Genomic DNA, 21,534 nt, shown 5'->3' with positions numbered 1-21,534 from the left:
CTCCTGACTCCCCCTGTACTGTGCCCTCCTGACTCCCCCCGTACTGTGCCCTCCTGACTCCTCCCTGTACTGTGCCCTCCTGACTCCCCCTGTACTGTGCTCTCCTGATCCCTGTACTGTGCCCTCCTGACTCCCCCCTGTACTGTGCCCTCCTGACTCCCCCTGTACTGTGCCCTCCTGACTCCCCCTGTATTGTGCCCTCCTGACTCCCCCGTACTGTGCCCTCCTGACTCCCCCCGTACTGTGCCCTCCTGACTCCCCCCGTACTGTGCCCTCCTGACTCCCCCCGTACTGTGCCCTCCTGACTCCCCCCGTACTGTGCCCTCCTGACTCCCCCCGTACTGTGCCCTCCTGACTCCCCCCGTACTGTCCCCTCCTGACTCCCAGTATTGTGCCCTCCTGACTCCCCCGTACTGTGCCCTCCTGATCCCTGTACTGTGCCCTCCTGACTCCCCCTGTACTGTGCTCTCCTGATCCCTGTACTGTGCCCTCCTGACTCCCCCCTGTACTGTGCCCTCCTGACTCCCCCTGTACTGTGCCCTCCTGACTCCCCCTGTATTGTGCCCTCCTGACTCCCCTGTACTGTGCCCTCCTGACTCCCCCCGTACTGTGCCCTCCTGACTCCCCCCGTACTGTGCCCTCCTGACTCCCCCCGTACTGTGCCCTCCTGACTCCCCCCGTACTGTGCCCTCCTGACTCCCCCCGTACTGTGCCCTCCTGACTCCCAGTATTGTGCCCTCCTGACTCCCCCGTACTGTGCCCTCCTGACTCCCCCGTACTGTGCCCTCCTGATCCCTGTACTGTGCCCTCCTGACTCCCCCTGTACTGTGCCCTCCTGATCCCTGTACTGTGCCCTCCTGACTCCCCCTGTACTGTGCCCTCCTGACTCCCCCTGTACTGTGCCCTCCTGACCCACCCCCCTGTACTGTGCCCTCCTAACTCCCCCTGTACTGTGCCCTCCTGATCCCTGTACTGTGCCCTCCTGACTCCCCCTGTACTGTGCCCTCCTGACTCCCCCTGTACTGTGCCCTCCTGACTCCCCCTGTACTGTGCCCTCCTGACTCCCCCTGTACTGTGCCCTCCTGATCCCTGTACTGTGCCCTCCTGATCCCAGTATTGTGCCCTCCTGACTCCCCCCGTACTGTGACCTTCTGCCTCCCTCCCCCCCTTTTCTGTGCCTTCTGTGTTGATTAGTCTTTAATTTATGGCATGTTTTCTTTGAGTTTAAAATCAATTTTATTGAAAGTACTAATAAATGTATGTTTAATTCTATTAACTATCTATACTGTAATTCTTGAGAGTAGATGCGCAAATTGGGGCAGGCTGGTAGGGGCCCCAGCGCATTACTTTGGCCAGGGGCCCATGATGCTATAAAGACAGCCCTGACCAGCCAAAAATGTAGCATGTCCGCACTCTATGACTCTCATTTCCTCTATTAGGTCTGCAGTTTCTGACAGTCCTCTCAAGAATTACATACATATTGAATATTATGTGCGGCCCTTTGGGGATGTCAGGGGCCACATTTGAGGCTTCCTTTAGCTCGTCAGTTGACAGACACTGCTCTACAGCACAGCATTCAGCTTTGGGAGTTTTGCCCAGAATCTGCTATATTTAGTGCTGGTGGTACACATCTGCAAATAGTGTGAATTAAAGCAAATTTGTGAGGGAAAAGGCTGACCTACAGGCACTGCTGGCAGAAAGCTGATTTAAAGGATCCGTCCACCCAAAAAATAACATATATTTTTAAAAATAATAGAGCTGAGTGGGCTCCTTATATGTCTTGCATGGTCCAACAACAAGATTTCCCTGCATAAAGTTGCATTCTACTTTAAGGATGAGCTTGAGTTTTATCTGAACCCGTCTGGCCGAACCTGGATGATGGCTGGCCAGTACCAGCCCAAAAAGCTGCAGCCAGGACATTTCCCACACTGCAGCTGTAGGTGCACAATGGGGAAAGAATGCTCATGGCATCATTGACCCAATGTGGTCACATGACCGTGTTACATCAATAACATTTGTAGCACTCACCCCAAAAGGTGACTTGCCACCGGTTCCTCTCCTACTTCACCTGCTGTCAAGGGGTTACCTTTTCTTGTATTTATTGTGGAACAACTAGGACAGGGCACAAGGAGCTGGGTGATATTCCGGAATGCTGAGCAGTAATAGGAGGACACGCTTCACTCTGCAGCTACTTCTTATAACAGTCCCTTCAGCAATAGCCCAGGAAATGGACAGCCATAAACAATGGATCCTACACTTAGGTCTGTACTCATAATGTTCCTGGGTACTTTGATGCCTCCTTCCAATATCAGTCAGATCCTCTGTGAAATCCTCTGATCAAGTCATAATGTTCCTGGGTACTTAGGTGCCTCCTTCCAATATCAGTCAGATATTTTCCCAGTGAACCCTCTAGACCAGATCCTCTGTGAATTCCTCTGATCAACTCCAAAGGCTTTTAGGAAGAAGGCCCCCCAGCTCTGCCACACCTCTGAACACAGGTAGAGTTTTAGCTTGGCTGCCCAGTAGGGTAGCGGCCCTTCAGGCTGGGAACTTCTCCTCCTGGACAAGACAAGGCGTCTCCAGACCTCAGACTTTTTATGTGCTCCTCAGCCACTTACTGGGCACACCTCCTCAGGGATTGGCTGAGGCCCCCTATATATAAAGGCCATTTATTTAACCTGCTCCACTCCTAGGTTTTGGAGCTTTCCAGAAGGCAGGGTGAGCAATCAAGCCTGACCAGTCCAAAACAATCAGTCTCTGCTCCACTGATTACAGAAGAGCCAAAAAATCAGCCTAGCACCTAACTAGGAGGGTCCACTATAGACTGATTATTCCTATTGTGGGGATCGATTGGACATTAGATAGTTTTCACTAGAAAAGTTGCCCCTATTGAAGGATTTAACCTCACACCTTCAATGACAACTCTAAACTTTTGGCGTTATGTCCCCGTGACTATGGTCACCAGAACAAATAGAGCAGGACATTTCCTCAAAATGGGCACAGAGAGCAATAACACTTGACATAAGGCCTAACCCTTCCCTACTCCGGCCCCCCAAAAATGTTACCTTTAGATACACTAAGAGACAGGCACCTTACAGCCACTAGCAGACTTTTCTATTTTACTTTCTTGTAGCAGTTATCCTTTAAGGTGGTTGGTAAAAAGGGACAGGAGCCTGTATGAAGGAACATTGTTATTCCTTTTTTTTTTACAATTCTTTATTTAACAAAAAGGCAGTTTCCATGACATCAAGACAACAATAGCTAGTAATATGTATACTGTTGTACAAAATGCAGTCTTAGGCATCAGATGAATAAAACCGTGATAGAAGTAACAGCAGATTCATAGTCCATGTAGGCCTAGCAGGCTATCTATGAAATAGCACTCGGGAAGAGCTGGGAATGGCTCCTATTCCATAGACCAGGAAGGGGTCAAGCCCTAGGCAACATAGACGGTGTAAACAGGGTCATTGTCATTTCATTCCGTAATATATTTGTATTTATTTCAGATGGACCGGTTATGGGAGCGAAACACATCCCTGTGACCCAGTGCGGAACCTGGGTCAGAACCAGTAATGGAGGACACTTTGCATCCCCAAATTTTCCCAACACTTATCCTCCGAACAAAGAATGTGTCTATATATTAGAAGGTGGGTGCAATTAGCGTGATTACTTATGTTCCTGTGTGCAACAATGTTTCTTTTCTGGCACTGTATTGATTTAATTTATGAATGGGTCCTCAAAGCGTGTCCACCTGCCAAAAACTGTACCTGCCTCACCAGGTTGCATTTCTTTGGTCCATGTATGTGTAGCAGGAGTTGCTGAGTTTTGGGTCCCCCTATAGTCACAGCCAGGCAACACACATTTTCTTCAGACCTTGCACACTGGAGACCGTAAACAGCCCCTGAGCTTGTTTTTGTGGTTTTATTAAGGGTTATTGTATGGGGTTGAGGGGTGTATGGGATGCCCAAGGAAACTACAACTTGAGGATAAATTCCTTAGCAACTATGTACAAGTCAAAAGACAAAGATTCTCTTCTGGGAGAGCTTTCCAGCCCTCCTGGTGTACCACCCCAGATAAAATCTCTTCACCCATCTGTCACTTTTAAATCAGCAGTCCCAGATGGGGGCTAGTTAGGTTTCCCACCAGAAGGCCCTGTCCCCATATCTGGCCCAGGGTGTATGGGATTACCCACTCAGTCCTCTCCTGCAAGCTTGTGGGTTGGTAGCTGCCTTCAGGCCTTATGCTGGGCTGGCTCCTTCCCTGCTTCCCAGATTGTCCTCTCTCAAGGGACAGTGGAGGCTGAGAGATCCTCCCTTCAAGCTCCTGCCTGCAGGTAGGCCCCACTCCTGGCCCCCTCCCAGGCTCCATACTCCAGCCTTCACTTTATCTTCCACCCTACAGTACTCTTCCTGCTGATCAGGCACTTTCATATTTAGGGGCTGTGCTGGCCCCATGCCAAACTTCCTGCCTGGGGATTGACCAAGATCCCTTAACCATGCAGATCAGCCCCTCCTCTCCTCCACCCACTGCTTTCTAGAAACGTCTCATGCTTCTAAAGGGGAGTTATCAGGGAACTGACCTGCAGAACCTTCAGGCCTGACCCAGAGTAACCTGGCTGACTCATCTCAGGCTGCTACTCAGCCTCTCTAAAAAAAAAAAAAAACCTATCTAGCTCCCCCTGGCTAACTAGAGGGGCGCTACATATGCTTGGTGACGTGTTACATAGTGAATGCAGTCTTATGGGTAGATAACATGGAATTTATTGTTATCTGTGTAGCCCTCGCCCCACAGGGGCTTCTGGATTTAGCTAAGTTCTTTCTTGTAAAGTGCAGAGGCAACCAGGCACACAGCAACAGTTCACTCAACTCGGACCAATAATCAGTCTAGGGGATGTCTTTTCTCTTTTTTTTTTTTTTGTGGTTTATTGCTGTAAACTTGAACTGAAGGAGAACAATGAGGGCTGGGATACTCCAAAATGCTGGAGTGCAAATGCAAGCTAAGGGCACTCCTTTCTAGAATGGTATCACAGTCACTACACTTACAGCTGAAGACCATGAACAAAGGGGTTTTAGCACAGTTTGAGGTAGAATGGAGCATCCTAAAACTCTCTCAACTGAGAACCACGTACAACCTTGAACAAGTTCAGGGCTAACTGGAACACTGTCTATCCATAGCTGGGGACCATGGGAACTACAGCACAGTAAGCAAGATCTACTCACAGACCCAATTAGAGAGATCCAGAATTGGGGAGTTCTGTCCATAGCACTGGGTAGTCCAGCAACCAGTCCTGGCTGGCTCCAGAGGCAAGCAGCCCATCAAAGCATGAGCAGTCTATCCTCAGATGGGTAGACCCAGGCACCACCTAATTCCTCAGCCCAGACTTCAACCTATTTACCCCCTTCCCTGACCACCTACTAGGCAAACCTGTGGGAAGATGCAGCATGGTGTGGGTAGTGGACACATAAAATTTGGTTACAGTAAAAACTTGTATTAAGTAGAATGCCAAAGTTATAAACATCTTAGTGGGAGAACGCCACTTTGGGAAATAACTCACAGTTCAATGGAGTAAGATGTGGCTGAAAAGAGGTGCCAACAGTGAATGTTTCAGAGGGTGACACAGCCTGGCCATTCCGGTCCCAAGAAGGGAGGCTTATGTACAGGCTAGCAAGTCTCTAGCCTGTCTCTTCTCATCTGGAACATTTCCCCACTTTGCCTAGGAAGTGGGGTCTCTCTCTCTACACTAGCCACTCACAGAAAACGCCCCAAAACCGGAGGGCGAGGACTTATAAAGGCCTTGCTGACCCAAGATGGCCACCAAGGGTCACATGGCCACAGTGTAGCCTACCGGAATGCTGCTCCATTGACCCAGGAAACCATAGAGAAACTATATTTCTCCTGGATTTCCTTTCCAGGCTGTGGTACCACTCACGTCAAGTGCCACCTACAGAGGAGAAAACAGACTGCACCTGCCTACACCTCCCCTCCCCCCCAGGGATTGGTCAGAGGGTAGTAAATATTCAAACCAGATTTGAATCTTCCTGCCCCATGCTCTTCAAGTTTCTCAACAGAACTAAGGGGAAGATAATTTCTCTAGCACCTAACTATGAGGGTGCTACATCTGTATCGTGTCTGGAAAGGGCTTCACATAACTTAATAAGCAGACCTTGCATTTGGGTGCAAGGTCCCCTAGAGAAGCTCAGTGTGTTGTGTATGATGTGGTATTGCTTCAATATATTTTATTGAATTTATTATAATTCTAATTACAAAGTGATTACACTACATTGTAACACTGTTGGTTTTCATTCTTTAGCTTCTCCTCGCCAAAGAATTGAACTGACCTTCGATGAGCCCTACCACATAGAGCCTTCCTTCGAATGTCGCTTTGATCACCTAGAAGTGCGAGACGGTCCATTTGGCTTCTCTCCGCTCATCGATCGGTACTGCGGGATTCGGAGCCCAACACCAATCAGATCGACAGGGCGCTTTATGTGGATTAAGTTCACCTCCGATGAAGAGCTGGAAGGCCTGGGGTTCCGAGCAAAATATTCCTTCATCCCAGGTATGGAGACCAAGGGCTTGTTCTGCTCCATACTTCCAATACTCTATTATTATGACCCAACATATCCATATTCGGGATACACAGCATTGGTGGGAAGGCTGTATGTAATCTGATCTGAGAGCAAGTCAAGGACTGGGACAGGATGAATGCACAATTTTGGATCTTTCAGTAACTTGAACGCAACAATACCATTTTTTGTAAAAAGCACCCTTAGCTCTAAACTGCAGTCTTTGAGTTAGTCAATGACTTTGCCTAGGCTGAGTTAATTTCATCAGTCTACTGCAGGCAGGAGGAAGCATTTTCTATGCCTCCTGTCCCCCAGAAATCACTTAGACCCCCCGAGGGAGTCATTCTCAACCAGAGTTTCATGGAACCCTAGGATGGCTAGGGGTTCCTTGAGCTTTGGTTAACTGACCTACCATCTGATAGCACATGCATAGTGCTAGGTCCACCGGCACTTGGCAGAACACGTGCTATGGCTGCAAGGGTGTCATTCTGGCCACACCTGTAAGGGAGGCATTGTTCCCACTTACCGCCACCAATGTAAGGGGGCATTTTCCCAATGACCAAAAAAGGACTAATCTTACCAGAGGTTCCCTATGACTTGAAAATAATTTAATGGGTTCTTCTGGGGTAAAATGGTTGAGATAGAATGACTTAGATGATACATTTTTAATTTTTTTTTTAAAAATTCACACTTTGACAGATTCCAGGCTGGAATTCCGCAGGCAATAGGGAGAGAAAAAACACTGTGAGAGCAGGCAGCCCAGCCCACACACACACCTGAACTGAGCGATCCCACACAATGCCAGATCCGACACAACACACCACCACCAACACTGACACAGATCAGCAGGCCCAGCAGGCACTAGAAGAGCAGGCTGTGGGATCCTGATGATGTCATCACTCACTGACACATTGCATATGTGATGGATGGCCGGCTGGGTCACACTCACACAGACATGAGACATCAGAATCAGACATTACCTTCCTCCGCAGGCGCAGCTCCGCCTCCGCTGATGAATGGGAAGAGAAGGGCTGGAAAACCACAGTGATCAGCAGCTACCAGCTGGCTTGCAACAAGGGACTGAGTCTGAGAGGAACACTGGAAGGAGCGGGAGCTCCTCTGCTACACTGGCCCCAGACACTCAGCATCTTCCTCTGTCCTTTCTTCCTCCCCTCTGCCACCCCTCCTCTCAGCTGGTGGATCATTCATGACATGGCAGTATCCCACACAGAGAGTGTGCCAGCCTCTGCTGTGGCCAGGCACCCTTAGGTGGCAGTGCACCCTAGACAGCCGCCTAGTTTGCCTAGTGGAAGCACCAACCTTGATTGTAACTTTATAGAAAGCCACAGGATGAAAGAGGGCAGTAGGGGCTGATCTGTAAGAAAATAGCCAAGAATTGCACAGGCAATAGGATTGATGTGTTAGTGTCATCAATGAGCTGGCATCTCAGTCCAGGAGGCAGATGGTGACCCTGGATGATGTCCAAACAAAATTGGTGCTGCCCTTCTGAAGAGAAAAGCAAATTCAAAGGCAATTGTTAGGGGGAGTCCTGTGATCTCTGTGGGCGGTAATAAATAGGTAATAACTACTAGGTCAATTTTTATAGGTGAACTCAAAAACAAAAAAAAACACCCTTGTCAAGGGGCTCCTCGTACTGTTGAATCGTGGGGCTCCTCGTAGGGTTGAATGTACATTTAGGTCTAGAGTACCAGTAGCCAGGACTTTACTTACCTAATCCTTCGCTCTCCCAGCGGCTGGCGCTCAGCTCTCCTCCCTGACACTTCAGGTTGTGGGCGGTCCCTTGGTGTCCTCACGTGCAGGGCCCTGCACTGTACTTGATGACATCAGAGCGCCTATGGATGATGGAGTGCCTTGGAGATGAGGTTGCAGCAGTTGTTCTTGTAGAATGGAAGGGGCCTGCTGGAGCAATGGATTAGGTAAGTAATGTCCTTTATACTGGTATCCTGGGCATAAATCAGCATTTAACCCTTGCAGCGTAGAAGGAGCCCCATTCTAAAGGTATTTCTTTGTTTTTCCTGGAGTCCAGCATTGACTTAATTATAACTGATGGTGACTATTACCATCACGCCAGAAGTAAAAAGGGAATGTGGAGGAATGCTGCCAGAAACAGAACTGATTTAATGAATTGGCTATTGTCCCTTGCATTTAGTGCATTTTGCTGATGTGTTCCAACTGAGACAGCAATAAAAGCTGACAGAGGGTCTGACCACGCCTCCCCAATTCTACTGAAAATGTTATTTAAGAAAATGTTTTAGTCTAAAGTTTTATATTTTACAATGCTCGTTTCTGGCGCTTCTCCATTCAGAATCCTTATCCTTCATTGATCCTAAATGATCCTAATCACACAGGTACAAAAAGAAACATACCAGAGCACCCTTATATTAGGGCAACCTTTCTCCCCCTTTTTACCCCCAAGGAACTCACAAAATAATGTGCAGGTCTTGGGAACCCCTTCTAAAACCAACTCATCGGGGGTCAGTGGGAAATATGCTTCTTACATTGATGGTCTTTGGGAAGAATGCCACTTACATTGGTGATCAGTGGGAAGAATGCTCCTTACATTGGTGGTTAGTGGGAAGAATGTCCCTTACATTGGTGGTTAGTGGGAAGAATGTCCCTTACATTGGTGGTCAGTGAGAAGAATGCCCCTTACATTGGTGATCACTGGGAAGAATGCTCCTTACATTGGTGATCATTGGGAAGAATGCTCCTTACATTGGTGATCAGTGGGAAGAATGTCCCTTACATTGGTGGTCAGTGGGAAGAATGTTTCTTACATTGGTGGTCAGTGGGAAGAATGCTCCTTACATTGGTGATCAGTGGGAAGAATGTCCCTTACATTGGTGGTCAGTGGGAAGAATGCTCCTTACATTGGTGGCCAGTGGGAAGAATGCTCCTTACATTGGGGGGTCAGTGGGAAGAATGCTCCTTACATTGGGGGGTCAGTGGGAAGAATGCTCCTTACATTGGGGGTCAGTGGGAAGAATGCTTCTTACATTGGGGGTCAGTGGGAAGAATGCTCCTTACATTGGGGGTCAGTGAGAAGAATGCTCCTTCCATTGGTGGTCAGTGGGAAGAATGTCCCTTACATTGGTGGTCAGTGGGAAGAATGTCCCTTACATTGGGGATCAGTGGGAAGAATGCTCCTTACATTGGTGGTCAGTGGGAAGAATGCTCCTTACATTGGGGGTCAGTGGGAAGAATGCTCCTTACATTGGGGGTCAGTGGGAAGTATGCTTCTTTCTTTGGTGGTCTTTAGGAAGAATACGTCTTATATTGGAGGTCAGTGGGGAGAATTCTCATTACATTGGTGATCAGTGGGAAGAATGACCTTTACATTGGTGGTCAGTGGGAAGAATTCTCCTTACGTTGGTGGTCAGTGAGAAGAATGTCCCTTACATTGGTGGATCCTGAATCCTAAACTGAAAGACTGGGCAAGGAGAGCATTCATCAGAGAAGCAGCCAAGAAGCCCATGGGAACTCTGGAGGAGCTGCAGAGATCCACAGCTCAGGTGGGAGAATCTGTTCACAGGACAACTATTAGTCGTGCACTCCACAAATCTGGCCTTTGTGGAAGAGTGGCAAGAAAGCCATTGCTGAAAGAAAGCCATAAGAAGTCCCGTTTGCAGTTTGCGAGAAGCCATGCCGGGGACACAGCAAATATATGGAAGAAGGTGCTCTGGTCAGAGGAGACCAAAATTGAACTTGCTGGCCTAAAAGCAAAACGTTGTGTGGTGGAAAACGAACACTGCACATCACCCTGAACACACCATCCCCACCGTGAAACATGGTGGTGGCAGAATCATGTTTTGGGGATTCTTTTCTTCAGCAGGGACAGGGAAGCTGGTCAGAGTTGATGGGAAAATGAATGGAGCCAAATACAGGGCAAGCTTAGAGGAAAACCTGTTAGTCTGCAAAAGACTTGAGAATGGGGTAGAGGTTCACCTTCCAGAAGGACAACCACCCTAAACATACAACCAGAGCTACAATGGAATGGTTTAGATCAAAGCATCTTCATGTGTTAGAATGGCCCAGTCACGGTCCAGACCCAAATCCAATGGAGAATCTGTGGCAAGACTTGAAAATTGATGTGCACAGATGCTCTCCATCCAATCTGACAGAGCTTGAGCGATTCTGCAAAGAAGAATGGGCAGAAATGTCCCTCTCTAGATGTGCAAAGAGACATCCCCAAAAAGACTTGCAGCTGGAATTGCAGCCAAAGGGGGTCCTACAAAGTATTGACTCCGGGGGGCTGAACACAAATCCCGCCACACTTTTCAGATTTATTGCCACAAATGTTGGAAACCATTTCTCATTTTCCTTCCACTTCACAATTATGTGTCACTTTGTGTGGATCTATCACATCCAATCCCAATAAATACATTGACGTTTTTGGCTGTAATATGACAAAATGTGGAAAATTTCAAGGGGTATGAATACTTTTTCAAGGCACTGTATACACAGACACTAATTGCAATTTAAAACACCACAGATGTGGGAAATGAACGTTTAATTGTCATTGTAACCTGTGTGTGTCACCTTGTGTGTCTGTACCAAGGCCAAACATTCCAGGGGATGGAAACCTTTTTGATCCGGGCCATTTGGTTGATTTCTGTAATCATTATGAATGGGGGGGGGGGGAGGCAAGGTACAGTATGTCAGCTTTAGGGCAAGAAATAAACAGTCTGATATGGACTGTAGGTGTAGGATTATAACTTTTTTTTTTTTTTTTGCATGGTTGAACTGGATGGACCTTTGTCTGTTTTCAGCCAGACTAACTATGTAACTATGATATAATTTGTATTTTCTTGTAGACCCGGACTTCAGCTATCTCGGAGGTATTCTAAGCCCAATACCAGGTCTGTATGAGTTTTTTTAGAGTCTGATTCTGAAAAACCCTCATTGTTCTGCTGACCACCTTCCTTTGCTTTCTTCAGACTGTCAGTTCGAGTTATCTGGACCAGATGGAATTATCCGATCCAGCCAGGTGGAACAGGGGGATAAACTAAAGGCTGGTCAGGCTGTGGACTGCATATGGACTATAAAGGCAACACCGAAAGCTAAGGTGAGACTGTCACATGGATTGAGAATTTTAAAGAGATATACCTTTAAACATTTCTTCAACTCATTTTGAATAGTGTGAGCTGAGTGCCCAATCTGAGCCTAGTTTTATCCTACCATTCCATGCAGTTTACATTAAATCCGGCCACAGATGAATTGAAAGCTGCTTCAGCAGGGACTGGCAGAGATTCCATCCATCTATCCATTTTTTTCATGTGATCACTGGCACTGACTATAGCCACCAGCAGTGATCATTATATGCTGCCGGCCGGGAAGGCTCCCCACGCTCCAGGCAGAACACAAAAGCACTGCGGGAGGGGTTCCCTCATCAACACTGACTGTGTCGGTGAGGGAATCGAGCGATTTTCCTTCTTTCCACCTGTGGTGGAAGGAAAGAAAATGGCATAATCCATGGGGTGCCTAAGCAAATCTGGAAAATTTGAACACTGTACTTTCTGAGAGTCCTATAAGGGTCATGGCACTCTACAGTGTTAACTTGTTTCCAATGTCATACCTTTTCATTGTTTTATGCATGGTATGTCTTTTGTTTCTCTGGATTTTCCCAAGATTTAATTTTGAAATTACAATTGAATTACCATGAAATTTATATCACACCTTTAACAATCTCTTATACATCACAGCATGAATTCAAACAAAATACAGAGATTTCATGTTATTTATTCGCTATCAGGCAGTTTTTTTGTTTTTTTTTTACAGAGTAAAGCTAATTTTTATTACACATTACCTAAAATTTACCCACATTTTTCCAAAGCCAAGGACCACTTGAAAATGTCAGTTATGCAGATAAAATGTTGAGATTGTATCTCAGCCACGAGCAAGTACCCCAAAATTGAACTTATGTAACTTATTGATCCACTTCTTATTGTACAACTATTGTAACTTGGCTGTATGATGTAGTACCTATTATACAACTATTGTGACTTGTCTGCTTGATCCAGCTCTTATTATACAACTATTGTAACTTGCCTGTTTGGTTCAGCTCTTATTATACAACTATTGTGACTTGGCTGTATGATGTAGTACCTATTATACAACTATTGTGACTTGCCTGTTTGGTTCAGCTCTTATTATACAACTATTGGGACTTGACTGTTTGGTTCAGCTCTTATTATACAACTATTGTGACTTGGCTGCATGATGTAGTACCTATTATACAACTATTGTGACTTGTCTGCTTGATTCAGTCCGTATTATACAACTATTGTGACTTGCCTGCTTGATCCAACCCTAATTATAGACGTATTGTGACTTGTTTGCTTGATTCAGCCCGTATTATACAACTATTGTGACTTGTCTGCTTGATTCAGTCCGTATTATACAACTATTGTGACTTGCCTGTTTGATCCAACCCTAATTATAGACGTATTGTGACTTGTTTGCTCAATTCAGCCCGTATTATACAACTATTGTGACTTGTCTGCTTGATTCAGTCCGTATTATACAACTATTGTGACTTGCCTGCTTGATCCAACCCTAATTATAGACGTATTGTGACTTGTTTGCTTGATTCAGCCCGTATTATACAACTATTGTGACTTGTCTGCTTGATTCAGTCCGTATTATACAACTATTGTGACTTGCCTGTTTGATCCAACCCTAATTATAGACGTATTGTGTCTTGTTTGCTCAATTCAGCCCGTATTATACAACTATTGTGACTTGGCTGCATGATATAGTACCTATTATACAACTATAGTGACTTGGCTGCTTGACCCAACCCTAATTATAGAACTATTGTGACTTGTCTGCTTGATTCAGCCCTTATTATACAACTATAGTGACTTGTCCGCATGATGTACAATGCCTTGAAAAAGTATTCATACCCCTTGAAATTTTCAAAATTTTTGTCCTGTTCCAACAAAAAACGTAAATGTATTTTATTGGGATTTTACATAATAGACCAACACAAAGTGGCACATGCTTGCGAAGATGATAAAAGGTTTTCAAAATCTTTTACAAATAAATCTGTGAAAAGTGTGGCATGCATTTGCATTCAGCCCCCCCCCCCCCCCCGGAGTCAATAGTTTGTGGAACCACCTTTTGCAGCAATTACAGCTGCATTATTTTTGGGGATGTCTCTGCCAGCTAGGATGTGAGAAAATCCAACCAAAAGGGACACTAAAACCAAAAACGTTAAGTAAAGGTAGGACCTTTCTGGAGTTTTTGGTTTTGTCCATACTAGGGAGATTACCCCTCACTTTCTACTCATTGCCAGTGGTCATCATTAGAAGACATGATGGGACAACTCCAAAAGGGACATACATGCAGGGGCGTATTTACCACAAGGCATTTGCCTAGGGTGGCATTTTTTTTTAGAGGGGCAGTACTGCCCCTCGGAAGAAGGGACATTGGGAACAGGTGGGTTCCAAGAGAGGCTGTGGGCTGCTTGATGTTGTATGCAGAGCTCAACTGTCGTTCCTGGGGATGGCCAGAGCTGTGAAGGCTTTCTCCATGGGAAGTGGGGATCTGGAGTTAGTCAGTGACAAGCTCTCTCCACCGGGGAGGGGGGGGGTGTCCAATTTTTGCGTTGCCTAGGGTAGCACAAAACCCAAATACACCACTGCATACATGCAGCAATTAATAACTGAACAAAAATTCTAACCTTTTGGCTGGAGTTTAAAAGAGTTATTACCACAAAGTCTGATATTATCTTACACATACTCCATCATAACGATAATATATTACAAATCTTGAGCAAATAGCTTTGCATAAAATGTTTTCTCCTTCACTACTTCCAGGAAAACTAAGATAGTGTTTGCTGTGAGTGGTAAGATGTATTTGTACAGGTCACTCACCATGGAATATACTCTGTTATATATTTAAAAACTGCTACATCACAATGTGCTTTCAAGCAAAATGGTGACTTCTCATTATTTATTCACTATTGGCGATCAGTGGTGGAAGGACCTCCCTACATTGGTGGTGTCAGGGATGCGGATGTGACCAGAAGTGTGTGGACTGACACAGGGAAACGTAGGCTTCAGATATAGTAAATAATATAATTTATTGAGACTAACAATACAAACATAAACGCAGTGCACCAAACCCCAAGCTAACACAAATACATACAACAAGGTGAAACAAACCCAAACCTAAACTGATATAGATACACAGTTACATACACATATAGAGCACAACGTAGTCAGGCAGGCCGGGTCAATAACTATCGGGCAGGTAGGTACAGGAGGAGCAGGCGGAGAGAATGGTCAGGGTCACAAGCCAGAGATCAAACAGGAGAAGTCAGCAGAGGTCAGGATCAGGCAGGTCGGCAACAAGTCAGGCAGAAACAGGAACAGGAATGCAGGTTACAAGATACAGGGGCCCATGGAAAAACACACACCAGGGCCCTGACTGTGAGTCTGTCCATTCCTTAAATACAACCCCTGCAATCAGCTTCAGGTGTTTTGGCTGACTGCAGGGGTGAGTCTCTGATTGCTGAGAGCACCCGCTGGCCAGCCCTGGTACTGCAGCCCACAAGGCAGCTGAGTCCCACCGTTATTGGCAAGTCCATTCCTGACAGGTGGCCATGAGAAAAGCACCCTGTTACACAGGGGGTCAGTGGTAAGTATGCTTCTTACCTTGCTGGTCAGTGGAATACACCAGGATACTCCATTTACAGATAGCTAAAAATGGTCATTGATATCCGTGGTTACTTATCTGAAAGGTGAAAACTGTTCACAGCTCAAGGAACATCTAGCAACCTTTAGAGGTACCCTAGGCCTCCATGGAACCCTGGTTGAGAAAGGCTGTCCTAACGTATCCAGCTCCAATGTGAGGCTGGTTTGTTGACAAAGTTTCACCACCATCCCTATTGTGGGACTCTTTTTTGCTAGATAAGCATGGTTCTGTGATGACAATGTAACAGGTACCAGTCAAGCTGCAACAGATGTATGATGAGTAGAGATGAGCGAATCGAACTTGGGAAGTGGAATTCGTTTCGAATATTAGGAAAAATTCGATTCGCTCCGAATTTTAGCAAACTTCGGATGCACGAATCGAATTTTCCCCGATCAGCCGGCAAAAAGTGTCACTGCAGAGAGCTCCGCTATTTCTGACAGTTCTCTGACAGTTCCTTCACATTTACAGCGGTTGAAACATTGTATCTATTTGTTTCCATTTAGGATACAGATGTTTTTATTCGGAAATAAATAGATACAATGTTTCAACCGCTGTAAATGTGAAGGAACTGTCAGAGAACTGTCAGAAATAGCGGAGATCTCTGCAGATACACTTTTTGCTGTACTGGAATTCTTCTTCTTTTCATTCTTCTTCTTTTCATTCTTCTTCTTCTTCTTCTTTTCATTCTTCTTCTTCTTTTCATTCTTGTTCTTCTTTTCATTCTTGTTCTTCTTCTTCTTTTCATTCTTGTTCTTCTTCTTCTTTTCATTCTTGTTCTTCTTCTTTTCATTCTTGTTCTTCTTCTTTTCATTCTTGTTCTCCTTCTTTTCATTCTTCTTCTTCTTTTCATTCTACTTCTTCTTCTTCTTTTCATTCTTTTCATTCTTCTTTTCATTCTTCTTCTTCTTTTCATTCTTCTTCATCTTCTTTTCATTCTTCTTCTTCTTCTTTTCATTCTTCTCATTCTTCTTCTTCATTCTTCTTCTTCTTCTTCTTTTCATTCTTCTTCTTCTTCTTTTCATTCTTCTTCTTCTTCTTTTCATTCTTCTCCTTCTTCTTTTCATTCTTCTTCTTCCACTTTTCATTCTTCTTTTCATTCTTCTTCTCATTCTTCTTTTCATTCTTCTTCTCATTCTTCTTTTCATTCTTCTTCTCATTCTTCTTTTCATTCTTCTTCTTCTTCTTTTCATTCTTCTTCTTCCTCTTTTCATTCTTCTTCTTCCTCTTTTCATTCTTCTTTTCATTCTTCTTTTCATTCTTCTTCTTCTTTTCATTCTTCTTTTCATTCTTCTTCTTCTTCTTTTCATTCTTCTTTTCATTCTTCTTCTTCTTTTCATTCTTCTTCTTTTCATTCTTCTTTTCATTCTTCTTCTTCTTCTTCTTCTTTTCATTCTTCTTCTTTTCATTCTTCTTCTTTTCATTCTTCTTCTTTTCATTCTTCTTCTTTTCATTCTTCTTTTCATTCTTCTTTTCATTCTTCTTCTTCTTCTTCTTTTCATTCTTCTTTTCATTCTTCTTCTTTTCATTCTTCTTCTTCTACTTCTTTTCATTCTTCTTCTTCTTCTTTTCATTCTTCTTTTCATTCTACTTCTTCTTCTTCTTTTCATTCTTCTTCTTCTTTTCATTCTTCTTCTTCTTTTCATTCTTCTTTTCATTCTTCTTCTTCTTCTTCTTTTCATTCTTCTTCTTTTCATTCTACTTCTTCTTCTTTTCATTCTTCTTCTTCTTTTCATTCTTCTTCTCATTCTTCTTTTCATTCTTCTTCTCATTCTTCTTTTCATTCTTCTTCTCATTCTTCTTTTCATTCTTCTTCTTCTTCTTCTTTTCATTCTACTACTTCTTCTTCTTTTCATTCTTCTTCTTCTTCTTCTTTTCATTCTTCTTTTCATTCTTCTTCTTCTTTTCCTTCTTCTTGTTCTTCTTCTTCTTCTTTTCATTCTTCTTGTTCTTCTTGTTCTTCTTTTCATTCTTCTTGTTCTTCTTGTTCTTCTTTTCATTCTTCTTCTTCTTCTTCTTCTTTTCATTCCTCTTCTTCTTCTTCTTCTTCTTCTTTTCATTCTTCTTCTTCTTTTCATTCTTCTTCTTCTTCTTTTCATTCTTCTTCTTCTTATTTTCATTCTTCTTCTTTTCATTCTTCTTCTTTTCCTTCTTCTTCTTTTCCTTCTTCTTCTTCTTCTTTTCATTCTTCTTCTTTTCATTCTTCTTCTTTTCATTCTTCTTCTTTTCATTCTTCTTCTTTTCATTCTTCTTCTTTTTCATTCTTCTTTTCTTTCTTCTTCTTTTCTTTCTTCTTCTTTTCATTCTTCTTCTTTTTTTCATTCTTCTTCTTTTTTTCATTCTTCTTCTTCTTTTCATTCTTCTTCTTCTTTTCATTCTTCTTCTTCTTTTCATTCTTCTTTTCATTCTTCTTTTCATTCTTCTTCTTCTTCTTTTCATTCTTCTTCTTCTTCTTTTCCTTCTTCTTCTTTTCCTTCTTCTTTTCATTCCTCTTCTTCTTTTCATTCCTTCTTCTTTTTCTTTTCATTCCTTCTTCTTTTTCTTTTCATTCCTTCTTCTTTTTCTTTTCATTCCTTCTTCTTTTTCTTTTCATTCCTTCTTCTTTTTCTTTTCATTCTTCTTTTTCTTTTCATTCTTCTTTTTCTTTTCATTCTTCTTCTTCTTCTTCTTTTTCTTCTTCTTTTTCTTCTTTCCATTCTTCTTCTTCTTCTTTTCATTCTTCTTCTTTTCATTCTTCTTTTCATTCTTCTTTTCATTCTTCTTCTTCTTCTTTTCATTCTTCTTCTTCTTCTTTTCATTCTTCTTCTTCTTCTTTTCATTCTTCTTTTCATTCTTCTTCTTCTTTTCATTCTTCTTCTTCTTTTCATTCTTCTTTTCATTCTTCTTCTTCTTCTTCTTTTCATTCTTCTTCTTCTTCTTTTCATTCTTCTCATTCTTCTTTTCATTCTTCTTTTCATTCTTCTTCTTCTTTTCATTCTTCTTTTCATTCTTCTTCTCATTCTTCTTTTCATTCCTCTTCTTCTTTTCATTCTTCTTCTTCTTCTTCTTTTCATTCTTCTTCTTTTCATTCTTCTTCTTTTCATTCTTCTTTTCATTCTTCTTTTCATTCTTCTTCTTCTTTTCATTCTTCTTTTCATTCTTCTTTTCATTCTTCTTCTTCTTTTCATTCTTCTTTTCATTCTTCTTTTCATTCTTCTTCTTCTTTTCATTCTTCTTTTCATTCTTCTTCTTCTTCTTTTCATTCTTCTTCTTCTTCTTTTCATTCTTCTTTTCATTCTTCTTCTTCTTCTTCTTTTCATTCTTCTTTTTCTTCTTCTTTTCATTCTTCTTTTTCTTCTTCTTTTCATTCTTCTTTTTCTTCTTCTTTTCATTCTTCTTTTTCTTCTTCTTTTCATTCTTCTTTTTTTCATTCTTCTTCTTTTTTTCATTCTTCTTCTTTTTTTCATTCTTCTTTTCATTCTTCTTCTTTTCATTCTTCTTCTTTTCATTCTTCTTCTTCTTTTCATTCTTCTTTTCATTCTTCTTCTTCTTTTCATTCTTCTTTTCATTCTTCTTCTTCTTTTCATTCTTCTTTTCATTCTTCTTCTTCTTTTCATTCTTCTTTTCATTCTTATTCTTCTTCTTTTCATTCTTATTCTTCTTCTTTTCATTCTTCTTTTCATTCTTCTTTTCATTCTTCTTTTCATTCTTCTTCTTTTCATTCTTCTTCTTTTCATTCTTCTTTTCATTCTTCTTCTTCTTCTTTTCATTCTTCTTTTCCTTCTTCTTCTTCTTCTACTTCTTTTCATTCCTCTTCTTCTTTTCATTCCTCTTCTTCTTTTCATTCCTCTTCTTCTTTTCATTCCTCTTCTTCTTCTTCTTCTTTTCATTCTTCTTTTCCTTCTTCTTCTTCTTCTTTTCATTCTTCTTTTCCTTCTTCTTCTTCTTTTCATTCTTCTTTTCCTTCTTCTTCTTCTTCTTCTTCTTTTCCTTCTTCTTTTCCTTCTTCTTCTTCTTCTTTTCATTCTTCTTCTTCTTCTTCTTCTCTTCATTCTTCTTCTTCTTCTTCTTCTTTTCATTCTTCTTCTTCTTCTGCTTCTTTTCATTCTTCTTCTTCTGCTTCTTTTCATTCTTCTTCTTCTGCTTCTTTTCATTCATTCTTCTTCTTCTTCTTCTTTTCATTCTTCTTTTCCTTCTTCTTTTCATTCTTCTGCTTCTTTTCATTCTTCTTTTCCTTCTTCTTCTTCTTCTTTTCATTCATTCTTCTTCTTCTTCTTTTCCTTCTTCTTCTTCTTCTTTTCATTCTTCTTCTTCTTCTTCTTTTCCTTCTTCTTCTTCTTCTTCTTCTTTTCCTTCTTCTTCTTCTTTTCATTCTTCTTCTTCTTCTTCTTTTCATTCTTCTTCTTCTTCTTCTTTTCATTCTTCTTCTTCTTCTTCTTTTCATTCTTCTTCTTCTTTTCATTCTTCTTTTCATTCTTCTTCTTCTTCTTTTCATTCTTCTTTTCATTCTTCTTCTTCTTCTTTTCATTCTTCTTCTTTTCATTCTTCTTCTTCTTCTTTTCATTCTTCTTCTTTTCATTCTTCTTCTTTTCATTCTTCTTCTTTTCATTCTTCTTCTTCTTTTCATTCTTCTTTTCATTCTTCTTTTCATTCTTCTTCTTCTTCTTTTCATTCTTCTTCTTCTTCTTCTTTTCATTCTTCTTCTTCTTCTTCTTTTCATTCTTCTTCTTCTTCTTCTTTTCATTCTTCTTCTTCTTCTTCTTTTCATTCTTCTTTTCATTCTTTTCATTCTTCTTCTTCTTCTTTTCCTTCTTCTTCTTCTTCTTTTCCTTCTTCTTCTTCTTCTTTTCCTTCTTCTTCTTCTTTTCATTCTTCTTCTTCTTTTCATTCTTCTTCTTCTTCTTCTTCTTTTCATTCTTCTTCTTCTTCTTCTTCTTTTCATTCTTCTTCTTCTTTTCATTCTTCTTCTTCTTTTCATTCTTCTTCTTCTTCTTCTTCTTCTTTTCATTCTTCTTCTTCTTTTCATTCTTCTTCTTCTTTTCATTCTTCTTCTTCTTTTCATTCTTCTTCTTTTCATTCTTCTTCTTCTTCTTTTCATTCTTCTTCTTCTTCTTCTTTTCATTCTTCTTCTTCTTCTTCTTTTCATTCTTCTTCTTCTTCTTCTTTTCATTCTTCTTTTCCTTCTTCTTCTTCTTCTTCTTCTTCTTTTCATTCTTCTTTTCATTCTTCTTCTTCTTCTTTTCATTCTTCTTCTTCTTCTTCTTTTCATTCTACTTCTTCTTCTTCTTCTTCTTTTCATTCTTCTTCTTCTTCTTCTTCTTCTTCTCATTCTTCTTCTTCTTCTTCTTCTTCTTCTTTTCATTCTTCTTCTTCTTCTTCTTCTTCTTTTCATTCTTCTTCTTCTTCTGCTTCTTCTTTTCATTCTTCTTCTTCTTCTTCTTCTTTTCATTCTTCTGCTTCTTTTCATTCTTCTTCTTCTGCTTCTTCTTCTTCTGCTTCTTTTCATTCTTCTTCTTCTTCTGCTTCTTTTCATTCTTCTTCTTCTTCTTTTCATTCTTCTTCTTCTTCTGCTTCTTTTCATTCTTCTTCTTCTTCTTTTCATTCTTCTTCTTCTTCTTCTTCTTCTTCTTTTCATTCTTCTGCTTCTTCTTCTTTTCATTCTTCTGCTTCTTCTTCTTTTCATTCTTCTGCTTCTTCTTCTTCTTCTTTTCATTCTTCTTCTTCTTCTTCTTCTTCTTTTCATTCTTCTTCTTCTTCTTCTTCTTCTTCTTCTTTTCATTCTTCTTCTTCTTCTTCTTCTTTTCATTCTTCTTTTCCTTCTTCTTCTTCTTCTTCTTTTCATTCTTCTTTTCCTTCTTCTTCTTCTTCTTTTCATTCTTCTTCTTCTTCTTTTCATTCTTCTTTTCATTCTTCTTCTTCTTTTCATTCTTCTTCTTCTTTTCATTCTTCTTCTTCTGCTTCTTCTTTTTATTCTTCTTCTTCTTCTTCTTTTCCTTCTTCTTCTTCTTCTTTTCATTCTTCTTTTCCTTCTTCTTCTTCTTCTTTTCATTCTTCTTTTCCTTCTTCTTCTTCTTCTTTTTATTCTTCTTCTTCTTTTTATTCTTCTTCTTCTTCTTTTCATTCTTCTTCTTCTTCTTCTTCTTCTTCTTCTTCTTCTTCTTTTCATTCTTCTTTTCATTCTTCTTCTTCTTTTCATTCTTCTTTTCATTCTTCTTTTCATTCTTCTTCTTCTTCTGCTTCTTTTCATTCTTCTTCTTCTTCTGCTTCTTTT

The 21,534-nt window shown here is 41.6% G+C and overlaps 1 protein-coding gene across 1 annotated transcript in view; it reads left to right on the top strand.

Annotated features, from left to right (window-relative positions):
• NETO2 (neuropilin and tolloid like 2) overlaps positions 1-21,534 on the top strand; it is a 98,121-nt gene that overhangs the window by 65,499 nt on the left and 11,088 nt on the right. The window contains exons 3-6 of the mRNA XM_089664340.1: positions 3,507-3,647; positions 6,311-6,559; positions 11,402-11,446; positions 11,525-11,652. Coding sequence (XP_089520466.1) covers positions 3,507-3,647; positions 6,311-6,559; positions 11,402-11,446; positions 11,525-11,652 — 563 coding nt within the window. The remainder of the gene's footprint in view (positions 1-3,506; positions 3,648-6,310; positions 6,560-11,401; positions 11,447-11,524; positions 11,653-21,534) is intronic.

Source organism: Staurois parvus, unplaced genomic scaffold, assembly GCF_062004578.1.
Source record: "Staurois parvus isolate SC_StPar_1 unplaced genomic scaffold, SC_StPar_1.0 ptg001886l, whole genome shotgun sequence".
NCBI classification, from domain to species: Eukaryota; Metazoa; Chordata; class Amphibia; order Anura; family Ranidae; genus Staurois; species Staurois parvus.
Note: the sequence above shows the minus strand (reverse complement) of the source record. Positions and strands in the feature narration are given on the sequence as shown.